This window comes from Serinus canaria, chromosome 1 (assembly GCF_022539315.1).
Source record: "Serinus canaria isolate serCan28SL12 chromosome 1, serCan2020, whole genome shotgun sequence".
Lineage (NCBI taxonomy): Eukaryota > Metazoa > Chordata > Aves > Passeriformes > Fringillidae > Serinus > Serinus canaria.
In genome coordinates this window covers 82,044,304-82,057,915 of record NC_066313.1, presented here as the reverse complement: position 1 = coordinate 82,057,915, position 13,612 = coordinate 82,044,304, and the positions used below count along the sequence as shown (strand labels likewise).

Sequence of the window (13,612 nt, the reverse complement as noted above, 5' to 3'; positions counted from 1 at the left end):
TGTCTTTTTCTCTGGCAAAGGCTCATGAAGCATGAGCAACCAGTTTGCAGTACTACTTCCTTACAGTTTGTCTTTTCTGCAATAACTTTTCTGATGACATCTGTTCATCCTGCATCTTTTCCAAGTGAAATTTCACCAAGGGTTTAGCTGATAGAGGGAAGTTGAATAATGCACCACCTAAGTGAGATGCAAGTACTCCACAGTTATTTTCATACAGAGAATCTCTATCTTCTCTCCTTCAGAAAGAGGCAGCTATCATCCCTGTATCTGTGCCACAAACAAATCCACAGAGTGGAAAGCAGCATGACTTGTGTTGCAGATTCCTGTTCCCCATCTGAAACGTCCCGGGGCTAATCTCCAGGTTGAGCAAAGCTGGACTGGTGCTTTGTGATCTATGTTAAAAAATATATGCATGTCTTTACATGGCTTTGATTGTACCTTTATGAACAGCAAATGCATGTTTGATTTTTCAGTCACTGGTTTTCCAAACCTCCCAAGGATGTGAACATCTGACCTGCTGTGGAGTTAACTTCAGAGCAAACTGTACTTGGAAAATCAGAACTGTTACAACTTCTATATCGCAACCCCTGTTGCAGTAATGACTTGTGCAGAGGTTTTCTAGGTCATCCCACAGAATGTTTTACCAGTACTCTTTCATGAACAATCTTAAAGCCCATTGTTGCATCATGTGATATGTGTTTATTAGAAGTTGTGCTTTCTTTGAAGGAAAAATAATGCAGAACCTTGAAGTCAGCAACAATTAACACGGCCAAAGTCCTTCAGGCCTTGTTATACTTCTCCCATTTCATAACTGCAAAACCATTTAAGCAGCAACCCCCAGAGACTGGGACCATCTGATATATTATGATTTACTGTGTTACACACTGACAGGGGCTTAATGCAACCACAGAGTCTTATCAGTCACTTTGAAATTACGGCCAAGACAGCACAAGGCCAGCATTTGGCTGACACTGAATAGAATCACAGGATAGTCTCGCACTCTGTTTCTCCAGGTCCATAAGTTCCTGTGCCCCCCTCAGATGAGATCTAATGGCTGTATTACACCAGAGTGAGCCCTCTCCACTCACTTGTCCAGCCCAGCCTGCAGGGTTTTTCCAGGGTTAGCTTTATGATGGGTCAGCCTTTTCCATTGTAACCTGGTCAGGTCTGTTGCCAGTAACTGATATGGTGAGTCTGTAGCACGGCAGTTTCTCATTAAAGCAGCTAAATTAACATTTGACTGCAACCATAGCACCAGTAGCCAAAGTGATAGAAGCAAAGCTGTTTAGTATGCAGTGATCTGGAGCACAAAAAGGCAGGAGGGCTGCAGCTTAGCTCAGTCAGAGAATTCAGCTCATTATGATAACTAAAAGATAATGATAACTTTGTGAATGCTATACATTCATAAAGCCCAGGAGGCACAACAGCAATATACCTAGCATTATTATTTCCAACGAGAAAATAGAAAAAACTATGTCTAACAAGAAAATATTAATTTTTGGCTTAGTGATAGGCTCAAATAAAGGCTCCTCAAACATGTAAACCCTATGCTGCTAATCCGTTCTGACTTTGTCACTGATCATATTTGCCCTGGAAACCACAAACATTGCATCCTGGATGCACTGAGTTTATCGAAATTTCAGCTGCTGACCCAGAATGTGATAAAAGTTTAGATAAAATTTCTTCATTTTAGAATATATTCTTTATTTGAAAACTTTATATTATTTCTGCAGTCTGACAATTAATAGTCAGATTTATTTTCACTTGAGTAATCACACATTCCCTCCCATCCAGCTGCCAATAACAAAGAAGACATCCTCAAAAACTGAGAGTAATTAATTCCTGGTCTCAGAATCTGAAAAGGCCAGTTTGGTTAATTGAAGATACTCAGAAGAGCATGACCAGCCTTGATGAGATGATAAGAATTAACATTAAATGACAATCTTCAGCTTGCACATGCACTAACTACATAAACTATCTTTTTGCAAGCAACACAAGTTTGCGCTGCTGGGCTGTATCTAACAGCATTCAAAGTATGCTCATGTGAATATTTGGTTAGTTTTCTTCTCCACATGTTACTGTAGCTTAACTACTTTCAGTAAAGCAATTGTTTTTCATAGCCAAATTCTCAGAATGAGAATATTTTTGTTTAAATGATAAAGGAAATTAAAGGAAATTTAAAGGAAATTAAGCATCATGAATTCTAGCTTAACTAGTAATAGTATTATCTATAATTTTTAGTAATTTTTAAATCCCTCATATTATGTAACCAATCTTCTAAGCATTATTAGATGGTGTTTTCTCCATTTTGTAAGTACATTAACTAAATCCAAAATTTGAAACCAATGAGTAGAAAAAATTCACCTTTGTGGATATTCCAGCTCAAACACTTATGCCTCTGATCTAGAGGCAGCACACCCCAACAGGACACAAGCACAAGGATCTAAATCTAGGAAAAAAAAAAAACAAACCAAAACAAACAAACAAAGAAACCCACCCTAAAATATTCTTGTTTTTATTCCTTTGAATAGTTCAGTTGGTCAATAGTGGATAAGGGTAAGCATAGGTATAAATATTGCAGGGTCTTCAAAACTACGTCAAAACATGTTTTGCCTTATTCAGCTAAATACATGCAAAGGAACACAAGAAAAGTGCACAATGCTGCATAAAGCAGTATAGAGAATTTATATAAGCTCTTCAACTCAGGGTGACATCTGAGGCCCTATTTGGTCATAAAGGCACCTAATGCCAGCTCAGCTACCCAGAACAGGATTGCACCCATCACATAGGAATTACAGGGCATCCTCATCCTGCAGCAGAGCAGTGGAGCCTGGGCAGAAAATCACAAAGCTCATAATTTCAAACACCTAAATTACTCACCAGCGGTCATCTTCCAAGCAAGCTGGAGCAGGCTGCAGCAGACCCTCTAAAGAATCAACAGCATTACAAGCCTAACCCTGATTTTATATGGGAATAGTCAATTTATTATATGTATGATGGTCACATAGGACTCAGATGGAGTAATCCACAGATAATAAAGTAAGTTAGAGTTCTCGTTACATTTCAGGATGGTTGATAAAGATATACATTAACCTCAAATTGGCTTGTTCCTGAAAGACAAGCTGGACATTTCTCTCTCAGGTGACATGGGCTCTGTTCTCATCTCTGGGTAAGTCAGATTTTAGAGACACAAACTTAATTTAGTGTTTGTGGGTTTGCCCTGAGTTTCCTCTAAGGCAATTCCCCATCTTTTAAAAGCAGGAGTCTGAATGTATTTGAGTTTTCTGCGTGCTCATTAGTACTTGCTTAATGTGTTTAAAATTCTTCATTCCTTTACACTGAGAACAGGACAAGGAAGTCAAGAGTCAAGTATTTTAAGTATGCATTTATCTAAAATTCAACTCTAGTTTGTTTCAGGAAATTTTTCTAAGGTGTGAAATCTAGAATAATAACTCCAGTTTACCATCAATTTGTTTTCATTCAGACTGGCAGACGTGCCAATGAAAGCCAATTTTGTTGATGTCTTCCAATAAACTACAAGTCTCCCTTAGAAAAAAACAACCTCTCTTAACTTCACTGTACTTTGCTCAAACACAACTAGATGCATTCCAATCCCAAAACATTTACCACAAAATGTAACTACTGCTGATGTCCTTTCAATATGAGAAAAAGTGCTACAAGTCACTACTTGTGGTATGGTATTCCCAAGGATAAGGAAAACAGAACCATAAAAAGATAAAGCCTCAAGAGGACAACAGTCTTTTGGAGTATTTCAAAAGATAATGCCGCTTCTAATGCTTATAACAGGACCAGAAGAAGGGCAAAACAGCCCACTTCAGACTCACCATCACTTTTATCAGTGGTTTAGAAGTAAAAATGGTGACTAATACATTGAACACTCTTTGATAAATGAAAATAGCAGAGCAATTAAAAGTCTGTCAAGCTTGCACTTGTATTTGAAACACCATCACAGTGAAAGCTTTCTGCAGCAAATAAACACAGATAATGTGTTACATAGAACTAAACAGTTCTATTAGGAAGATCTTTTGATCTTCAGAGCTATGAAAGTGAAAAACTTTGTCATAGCTTCACCCAAACACTGTTAATAGAAAGGCCATGCCTTGCCAGCCCCTGTATACCTGTGCAATCCTTTCACAACTGAGGTCTGGATACAAAAACAGAGGGGCATAGAGGCTGTAAAAGAAACAGGAGCTAGCACCAAGTTTTTCCCTCCCATCAGTGATTTTCCAATACCCATTCCTTCCATGCAAAATGAGTATAATAAATTGTGAGGTGCTGCTCTATTGATTCAGAATGACACTGTATTATACCTTCTTTCTGCATAAAACAGGTAAAGTAATATTACAGCTGCCTTCTTGTGATGGCTACATTATTGATGCACCAAGCAAATAATATGAGCTTGTCATATTCTCCTTGTTTTGCAATGTCAGAATACTATTTTTTATCATCTGAAGACAAGAAGAGGCAGATCAATGTGTTTCTTTTTCCAAGGGGAATGGTCTCTCCACTCTAAAGCAGTTCAAAGGACATATACAGGAATTAAAGCATAAAATTATTGAAAATATTTAAAAATCCAAGAATCTTCAATCTGTGGCAAGTAAATAGCTGTACTTCTTTTCATTCCTGATCATCAAGAGAGTTATTGAAGGTGCAATAATAAAAGACAGCTTTTGATTTTCATTTTCAAACATAAAGCTATGGCCCTGGTAAATCCTGATATATTATCCAAAAAGGACTAAACTCGGTGTCTGAAGGGACATTAAGACTACCTAGTTTGTTTGAGACTGAAAGTTTTACTGTTCTTTCAAATAAAAGACACAATATGTACTGGAAAGATATTATCTTAGATACCAAGAGCTTTCATAAATAAAGCTGCACCTCTTAGTTCAGCACGCTAACATTCACAGTAGGAGAGTTAGAATGTTAACTAGTCTCTATTTTGCCATTAATATCTACAACTGGATTACAGAGAAGAGAGAAAAAGAGCCCACACAAAAAAACCCCCAAAAAAAACCCAAAAAAAACCCAACAAAAAAAACCCCCAAAACAAAACAAAACAAAAAAAACCACAAAACACATTTTACTGTCCACATTGGTCCTCAAGACTTAAAAATATTCCCCATAAAATCCAATGAAATTAGCATCTTAAGTGAGGACAATAGAGTGCAGTGCATATTGCAAAATTTCAATTGAGACTGAGCCTAAAGTTGAATTTTTGAAAACATATTGAAATATTCCTTTCTTTGGACATTACTGTCTTCATAAACTGCTTGCTACTTTCCTCACTTGAACCAGCTTCCAAATGAGGACAGGCCACTACTTCCAACATCACATTAAATACCAACTATGCTTTACTGGCAGTTTGTAAAATACCTACAGATGCACCTCAGGACAGAGATTTGTCAATTTACTCAATTCAACTACATCACTGATGTACCTTTCACTGATTCTAGCAAGAAATGGTTCCTGAAGTTACAAATATGTTACTAGCAAAAACAGGACTATAGAATGTTCTTTGACCCTGAGCAGCACACATACTGCTGTTACACTGCACCTTATCCTGGGTGCCCTCTGTGTCCCTGCAGTGTCATTGTGGCCCTGGACATAAATATTATTTTATGTTAGCTTTTTGCATTTCAAAGTGTCTGGCACTAAGTATTGTAGTTTTCTTGCAAGTCATCACAGTGATTCTTTCCCTCCTTCTCTCCATTTTCTTCCTTTCAGAACATCTGTAGAGCTACACGTGGAAGAAAGAAATAGATTTGCTCACTCATCTGGTTACCGCATTTCCCGCTGTGGGAAACAGCTCTGTATTTTTCACACATTAAGCACTTTACATATGACTATGATTAATTAATCCCTTCTGTTGTCAGCTTTACATGCTGACTCTCATACTACCATCAGTATTTTCCCAGCTGCTGTAGACAATGAGTTACACCAGAGAGAGTAACATGCTCTCCCCTCTCCTGCTATTACTGCTCCTGCTTAAAGGGTGGATGTCTTTCAGCCAGTGAAAAAGTTGGAAGAAAAGAGCAAGCAACAAAGTCAAAATGGGGAGCTGGTCCCAAAGTTGTGCTAGGAGAAAGCTCTTCCTCTCTGGCAAAAATGGCCAGTATAATAATATTTGTTACCAGAACATGTGCCACTCATTCTCCTGGGGATAGCAACCTTATCAAACACTGAGGTCCTCGTCTCCTATGTCTCTTGACAGCTGAGACATAATAACGTATTGTTACACTTCCCAGGAAGTGAATAATGCATTCCTAACCCTTAATGGAAGAAAAAGCTTTGATTTCATGTTTTCAGAGTGGCAGTTGAAACAGTAAATTTAATTTCTTTTACAATCAGATATTATTTCCCTTACACATTCTTTTGTGAAAGTGTAGGTACATACAAACTTTTCAAACCTTCCCAGCTTACTCTTCTAGCCCTAGCATCTTTTGCTCCATGACAGAGAACAAGGAGCAGGTTTATCAGCTAAAAGACATGCTCAAAAAAGTCCTCAAAACCCCCTTCATTCTTAAAGAACATTAGATTTTTTTCTGTCACGGATGACTTCTTCAGAGTTTTTTTTTTTGTTTTTTTTTTGTTAGCTACCCTGCTTAAAGCCAGTTCAGGTAGACAGTGGTTCCTGGGGAAAGAACAGGTATTTTTACTGCAGCAGAGGTGCTGCAAATCAGTCTGAAAGCCAATAGATTAAAAACACTGGTAACAGATAGTGTTGAAATTAAGATAAAAATGTATCTTCATAATAAGAGCATTATCCGTTTTTAAAATTCACGCTAATCCATTTTAATGGTCTGTGTATCCTAAAGCAGCAGAAAAAAGCTTAAAGCACATGGTGCATAGGGATAAAAAAATAATCTGTTTTATTCTCCCCAGTTTTATTCTGGGGAGAATAAAACACCAATTAAATCTCACATAACTTGTTTAATTGCTAATTGAGGGCAAGGTGAGGAAAGACTGGTATTTGGTTGATTAAAACAGCTGCTTCAAACAAGCCATTTGAAGTTATCACAGAACCATTTCAACTGGAGATGAAAGGACCCCCGGAAGCACCTTGGAAGCCATTCTGCAAATCCAAACCATGACAGCTATCTCCTAATGGAGCTGTATTGGTCTCTTTCTTTCTCCTCCCCTCTCACAGAAATTTTCAATGGAAAGAGTGGCTCCTCAGCATTTCTCTAATTGAACAGCTCCTGATTAGGTTTGCAGCAAAGGGCAAGCAGCTGATTTTGAGAACACATGGTATACTGATTAGGAGACTGCTAAATCTGAACAAAGGTGCAAGCAACAAAGATTACCAAGAAATTAATTGAAGGGAATGTGCTCACCAGTGTTTCACTACTACTGTGTTTCCCTGGAAAAAATAGTATGTCAGTGAATAAACAGTACTATTCAGATTAATTCGAAAAATTTTCATACCTACTTTATTTCTTAAAAATCCAAAACATACGCTAAAAAATTTTATAGCCAAAAGGAAAAAAGTAGCAATTCCATGTTCTAAAATATATATTTATAAAATAATGCTCTTACATTGGCATCAATACCTTTTATTGTATTAGTTGTGAGGAGTAATTTTCTTGATGGCTTTTTGAAAAATCATACTTTGTGGGGTCACAGGGAAAGAATCTAAGAATCTAAGTTAGGGTCTGAGTTAATTTCTTTATTTCTCTTGATCTCTGGATAAGACCTCTAAGGTCCAAGGGTGCAGAAACCTCAGCAGTTTTAAAATGAAAATGCCTGCCTCATACCAGACAGATATATAGGAGAAAGAGAAATTCTCCTTAAGTGCCTTAGAAAACAGTCAGTATAATATCTAGAACACCTCAAAAATATTTCTGATCTAAATTCTGGGAAAGAATAGCAATACAGAGTGCATCTTGTGCTGAATAGACATCGAAGTCAAAACCAAAATTCTTCAGAAGATCTTCCTAAGCAAAGGTATTTCTTCTCTGACTTTTCTACCAGGTGGGATTCAAGACACATGGTATAATCTGCTGAGGAGAGGACTGTCACTTCTGGCTTTTAATAAAACCATAATCCTAAAGCAAATTTCCCCTGGACAAGGCAAGGCACTACAGGTACTATTCATTTTGCCTAAATGAGATACCTATCATGAAATCTCTACCCCAGTTAGTCACCTTGGAGTCTCCTTATAAGAGAAAAGTAAACTTTTAAGACCTGCAATATATCTCCTCTAGCATAGACAGCTCCATTAGTCTTGAAAGCACTTATCTTTCTCCACAGATAACAAATGAAGCCAAGATATATCAATGGTATCAGAAGTTGTCCTCTCCATGATAAACAGATGCCACACACACAGGTTGAGAGACATCCTACAGCACATTAAAACATGTGTTGCATAGTCAGTGGAAGCCTGGATCTTAAGTCTTCTGCAGCCAAAGGTGAAACAAGCATCAGCCCCAGGGAAGAAACAGTTATACTCGACTGTCTTTGTACAATGCTTACTAATAAATTATACTTACTGAAGTATTTCTTACCTTGTAAAGAAATTGTGAACATTTGGGGGGTTAGTATTAAACTTCAGTGCTGAAAAAGAAGCCCTAGAACTATGATAAAAACTTAAAAATTACTGAATTGTAAAGCATGAAGAAAGCATGAAGACAAAGAGGGACTGACACAGTCGACAGTCATTGAAACAGCTTTAAGAGGACTTCTAGAGACTATTGAGGTAAGTGACATAAAAAACCATAGATTTAGTTCTACTGAATTGGAAAATTATGCACTAGGGAAATTTAGGGTAGGAAGAGTCACAGAGGCAAGCTGGGGAGGACTTGAAAAGTTCTGCTTTGATGAACTGTCTTTCACTGAACACAGACCAGTAAAAGATTGCTGAAAAATTCAATGGAAAAAAACCATCAGGAAGGGAATACATCACTATGAACTGCACTATGTTTGTTGTAAGGGAAACCTGGGATATTTCTAAATTTAGGCTGTGAACTCAAAACCTTAAGCAGATATTATCTGTTGCAACACAGAACATCCTGATATTCATACCTATGGCTGTAATGAATAATGAAAAATATTCCTGCAAATTTTTTAGGATGTTTAATAATTCATGTCAAAACCTCAGTCTTAGCACAAGAAACATCCACTTCTAAAAATCAGAAAATGGCACAACTCAAAATAAAATATGAATTATTAGTTGAAAAATTGTGAGGAGGGTGGGCACTTCCATATGAAGACAGCGTTGTAGTAGGCACTACTTAGTTTCCATTTAACACATACTGAGCATAACAATTATAATTTTTTTTCACACTGACACTTACCAACAATTTCACTTGGTTCCTTATTGTAGAGTTTTTTGTTCCAGTAAAGAAGTCTGAGAAAAGGAAAGGAGACCAGAACAACAAGGCAGATACCCAAAAACATATGCCCTGTGAAGGCTGCAAAATCCAATCCCTGAAAAAAAAAAAAAAAACAAAAAAGCCTAAATTAAAAATCACTTATTTTTTTCTATGCTACTTACAGGGAAAAGCATTCAACTTTATGTATGTTAAAAATCAATAATAAATATAAAGCAATATAGTAAGTTCCAAGTACAGTATCAGCTGTATTTCATCTGTTTCAATGAGACAAGCCACGTTAAAATTTAATTCAAAGAATAAAACATTGCATTACAAGTTACTCTGAAACACACCTAGTGTTCCTGAAATGTACAGTAAAAAAACCCAAACTGAATCATTTACTTTTACCTCTCACTTAAACCACCTTAAATTCATTTCAAAGTCTCAGAAATATTTGAATTTTAATTGTCAGATTTTGTTTTAGACTAGTAAAAACAAAAATGCTTACAATAATTCTATTTGAACCATTCTTTTACAATAAAAATATTATATGTCAATATTTGGTTTATTCTTCTTTCTTGGTTAATGAACACATTTCTTTATATTTTGCACAATAAACCTTTAAATGAAGGGGTTTTAAGAAAGGTTAAGCAGAACATATTAAAAGGCTGAACATATTGCTCTCAAGCAATAAGGAGGAACAGTGATAGCTTGTCCTAAAACTGAAGTTTGCCGTGCTGTGAGTAGGACATTGGACTAGATGACCTCTAGGGCCACTTTCAGTTGAGTTATTACACTTTTCCATATTGCACACATTGTAGTGGATCAGGGTTAGCCATTGGGCTGGGCTTTTCTGGAGCATCCATGACTCGCCTGCTCAAAAGAAGTTACTCATGAAGCTCCAAGGAGGATCACATCCAAGTAGTCAGGTAGGATGGAATTGTTTTATATGCAAAAAACAGAGGCTGTCTGAAGTGGTGATCCCAGCAGAGCAGAACTGTGACGCGTGGAATAAAGGTGGCCAGACGGCCAGGTTGTCCCAGCTGAATTTTGAGAACACCCACTGATTTCCCAGAGACTCTGGAAAGTCAGTGCATCTCCCTGTGACACACCACTATGTCTCAATCCTTCCCTGATTTTTAACTATGAATTTCCTGTAGGTCCTTTGGTAATTGCAATGCATATTAAAAACGGCTTCTCTTGCAGTTTAAGCAGCTGCTGATCCTACCTCCAGTGTGTTAAGACTGTGGAGAGCTTATGGCTTTAAATGTGTGTTCTTCTATATTGTCAAATGCTAAAAGAATTTATGTGGAAATTTCCTAGTTGAAATGTGTCTGGATCAAAAAAAGGAAGAAAAAGTTTCTCTATTGCACCACAGGGCATAATAAAATGACACATAACACAAGAAACTGATGACAGTCATAAAGAACTTTCATAGCCAGATAAAGATTGGTGCTCTTTGGCAAAAAAAATCCATGGCTTGCAGACAGTCAAATAAATCTCAAACCATAAATATGCAGACCTAGGATTAGAATTTGAACCTATTAAAATAAAGGTTTAAGCTTCCTGAGGTAATGTCATCCCTACTTGCTATTTAATAGTAGATTCCTTGACTCTTCTACTCTGCAGACACTAAAAGGTGAAACTTTACCTGTCCATTCACTGGCCTTTTGCTGTAACTTAGCTACAGACATTGCTTTTATGAAAGCAGAAGGAAGACTCTTCAGGAATTGGAATGGGATTATTTTAAGAATTGGACAGAAAAAAGTGACACCACAAAGAAAAATAATGTACTTTCATTCAGTTTGCCTACAAAATAGGTCAGCCACTTAGGTGTCTGACATCTCTGTATGACAATTTTTACAAATCAGTTTTTACAAAGATTGGCCTCTGGGCATCAAATTAAGATTCAGAGCTACAGGAGACATTTCTATGAGGGATGAAAACAACATTCAGAACTCTAGGAAGTTTACAAATGAATAAAAAAAGGATTCCTGCAAAGGCTCGGTGTTTGTGAGACCAGCCCCCAAAGTATATAAACTCCATATCCCCCATGTTTATTTCCTTAATGAAAACCATTGACAATAAATTGACAATAAATCTACCTAAATATAAATATATTGCAATATATATAATAAATATAAATATAAATATATAATTATACCTATAAATATATAAAAATAAATCTATCTGAACCCATCTATGTGTGGGTTCCCTCTAAGATTATAGCAAAAAAGAAAGACCATAAAATTTTGGCCAGAAAAATAAGAACTTTAAACCTCAAAATTGAACTGGCTTTAGTTCAGAAATTTTCCAACTTTGATAGTGTGGCAGTCAGGAAGTATGCAAAATCATTATTCAGTTGTAGTTGGTCTCTAAAATGGCAAAGAGAGGTAAGAAGCCAAAATTATTTAAGCTGTAAAAAGATTGAAGCTACACCAGCCAAAATAGAAATATCTAAACCTGGCTGGAAAAGAGAACCATCCTCTGAAAGAAAAATAATGGGAAAACAGGTGGTTGAAAAGCAATGAAGTAGTTAGAGAAGTCAGAATATACTCCATACAGAATTACCAGAATGAGGAAAATTACTTTTGCACTCAAACTAGTCTTACAAAAAAGCAGTGGGGATGAAACTTTTCTTAGGCTGGCCACCTACCAGGCCAACTATGACGGTAGAAATTCTCTTTAGAAATACACAGAAATAAATATGAATGCTAAAGTAGGAGGTAAAAAAAGATAAATAGGAACCCAAGGAATTCTTGGTAACTCTCAAGTTTAAATATGTGATGTCTTCATCAGATATTAAAGGATTTTGACTTTAAGGAAGTAGCTTATTGCAAACAAACACAAATACAAAAAGTCACCTGCCTTTACATTTTTTATTATTACACCTATTTCAAAGGAAAAATATTTGTTTCTGGTTCCTGAAATGCCACTATGCAGAGGCCTCTCAAGAAATACAGCACAAGAAATACATCATTTGAAACCCACAAAATTAATTTCTCTATGAAGAAAATCACCTCAACCTAGAAGGCAAACTAAAATGCTGAGGGTAAGAAGGAGGTCTCAAGTCTGATTCATAGTTGAAAGGAATTGAAATGAGATCGAGATCACAATACCCTGAAAAAAAATCAGGATTAACACAGTTTCATGACATAAGAGCTGACGTAGATAAACCTTGAAAGTGATTTGCAGACACCATCACAAGAAGAAAAAAATGTCTACTAGATTTTTTGGCATCCACCCAAGAGCTTACCCAAACTTTTCAGAGGGAGTAGCTGGGCTGAGATTCAGGATTTTGTTAAAGTTCACAATATCAGCACATTGATCTTTCATATCTCTGAGATCCCTGGTGAAAAAAACATGCTGCTCTGATCCTACTGCAGAACAGCTTTCCACTTCAGCTGAAACAAACTGTTTTCTAACATGGAGTGTGCCTTTTTCAGGACAGAGCTTGCCTGACAGGATTGTCAGTGATAATGTGAGACTGGAGTCAGTTCTCTTCCCATCTCTTGCTCCCTGTTTTCCTCCCTATTACCTCCTTGCATTGATCCACAAGAGACAGTGAGCGAAAACGAATCCTGATGGTCACTAGCCTTGGACAGCTGATGCCCTGTAGCCATGAGGAGGCTGAGGACTACCAAGTGCACTACTTTTTATGGCTGATTTCAGAAAGGCCGAAATAAAGTGAAATACAGACTGCTGCCCTCCCTGATGCTTTGGGCTGGGTGCTTAGCACCAGCCTCTCTGCAACACAGGGAATGTGTTTTCAGGGAAAAAGAAGGCTGATTTCACACCAGGCATTGTCAGGAAGCTGCTAGCCAGCTCTCAGCCTCTTGGGGAACTTTAAGACGCTAAAAGGTTTTCACTGTACCACAGATACCATGGATGCAGCAGAGGATAGCTAGGTCGTGGCACAGCTGCTCCATCAGTTGTCCCTGTTCCTTTTCCCACACCCCAGAAATACACACAGTATCTCCACAGAGCCTACATTCATACCCTTTGTGGCTGTGCATAGCACATTTTATACCTCCTGAGTCTTCTGCACTGCTGGGGCCAGGATTCAGCATTGTAAAAAAGCATTAAAGTGCTCCCCATGTCTCCTGCATACAACAAAAAGTCATTTTCACAAATATTTTCTTTTTCTGTACAATAGACTGGAATAGAATTGACATGCACAATAGGCAAGAAATATTTTTCTTTCAGAAGATTTCAATCTATGAGATAAATACAAAACATGTTTCAAATGTCCCTTACTTCAGGCTATGATGATTGTGTCA

At 37.2% G+C, this 13,612-nt stretch overlaps 1 protein-coding gene across 5 annotated transcripts in view; it reads right to left on the bottom strand.

Annotated features, from left to right (window-relative positions):
* OCA2 (OCA2 melanosomal transmembrane protein) overlaps positions 1-13,612 on the bottom strand; it is a 183,982-nt gene that overhangs the window by 82,663 nt on the left and 87,707 nt on the right. For all 5 annotated transcript variants that reach the window (XM_050979330.1, XM_050979327.1, XM_009085383.4 and 2 more), the window contains one exon: positions 9,315-9,447. In XM_050979330.1, coding sequence (XP_050835287.1) covers positions 9,315-9,447 — 133 coding nt within the window. The remainder of the gene's footprint in view (positions 1-9,314; positions 9,448-13,612) is intronic.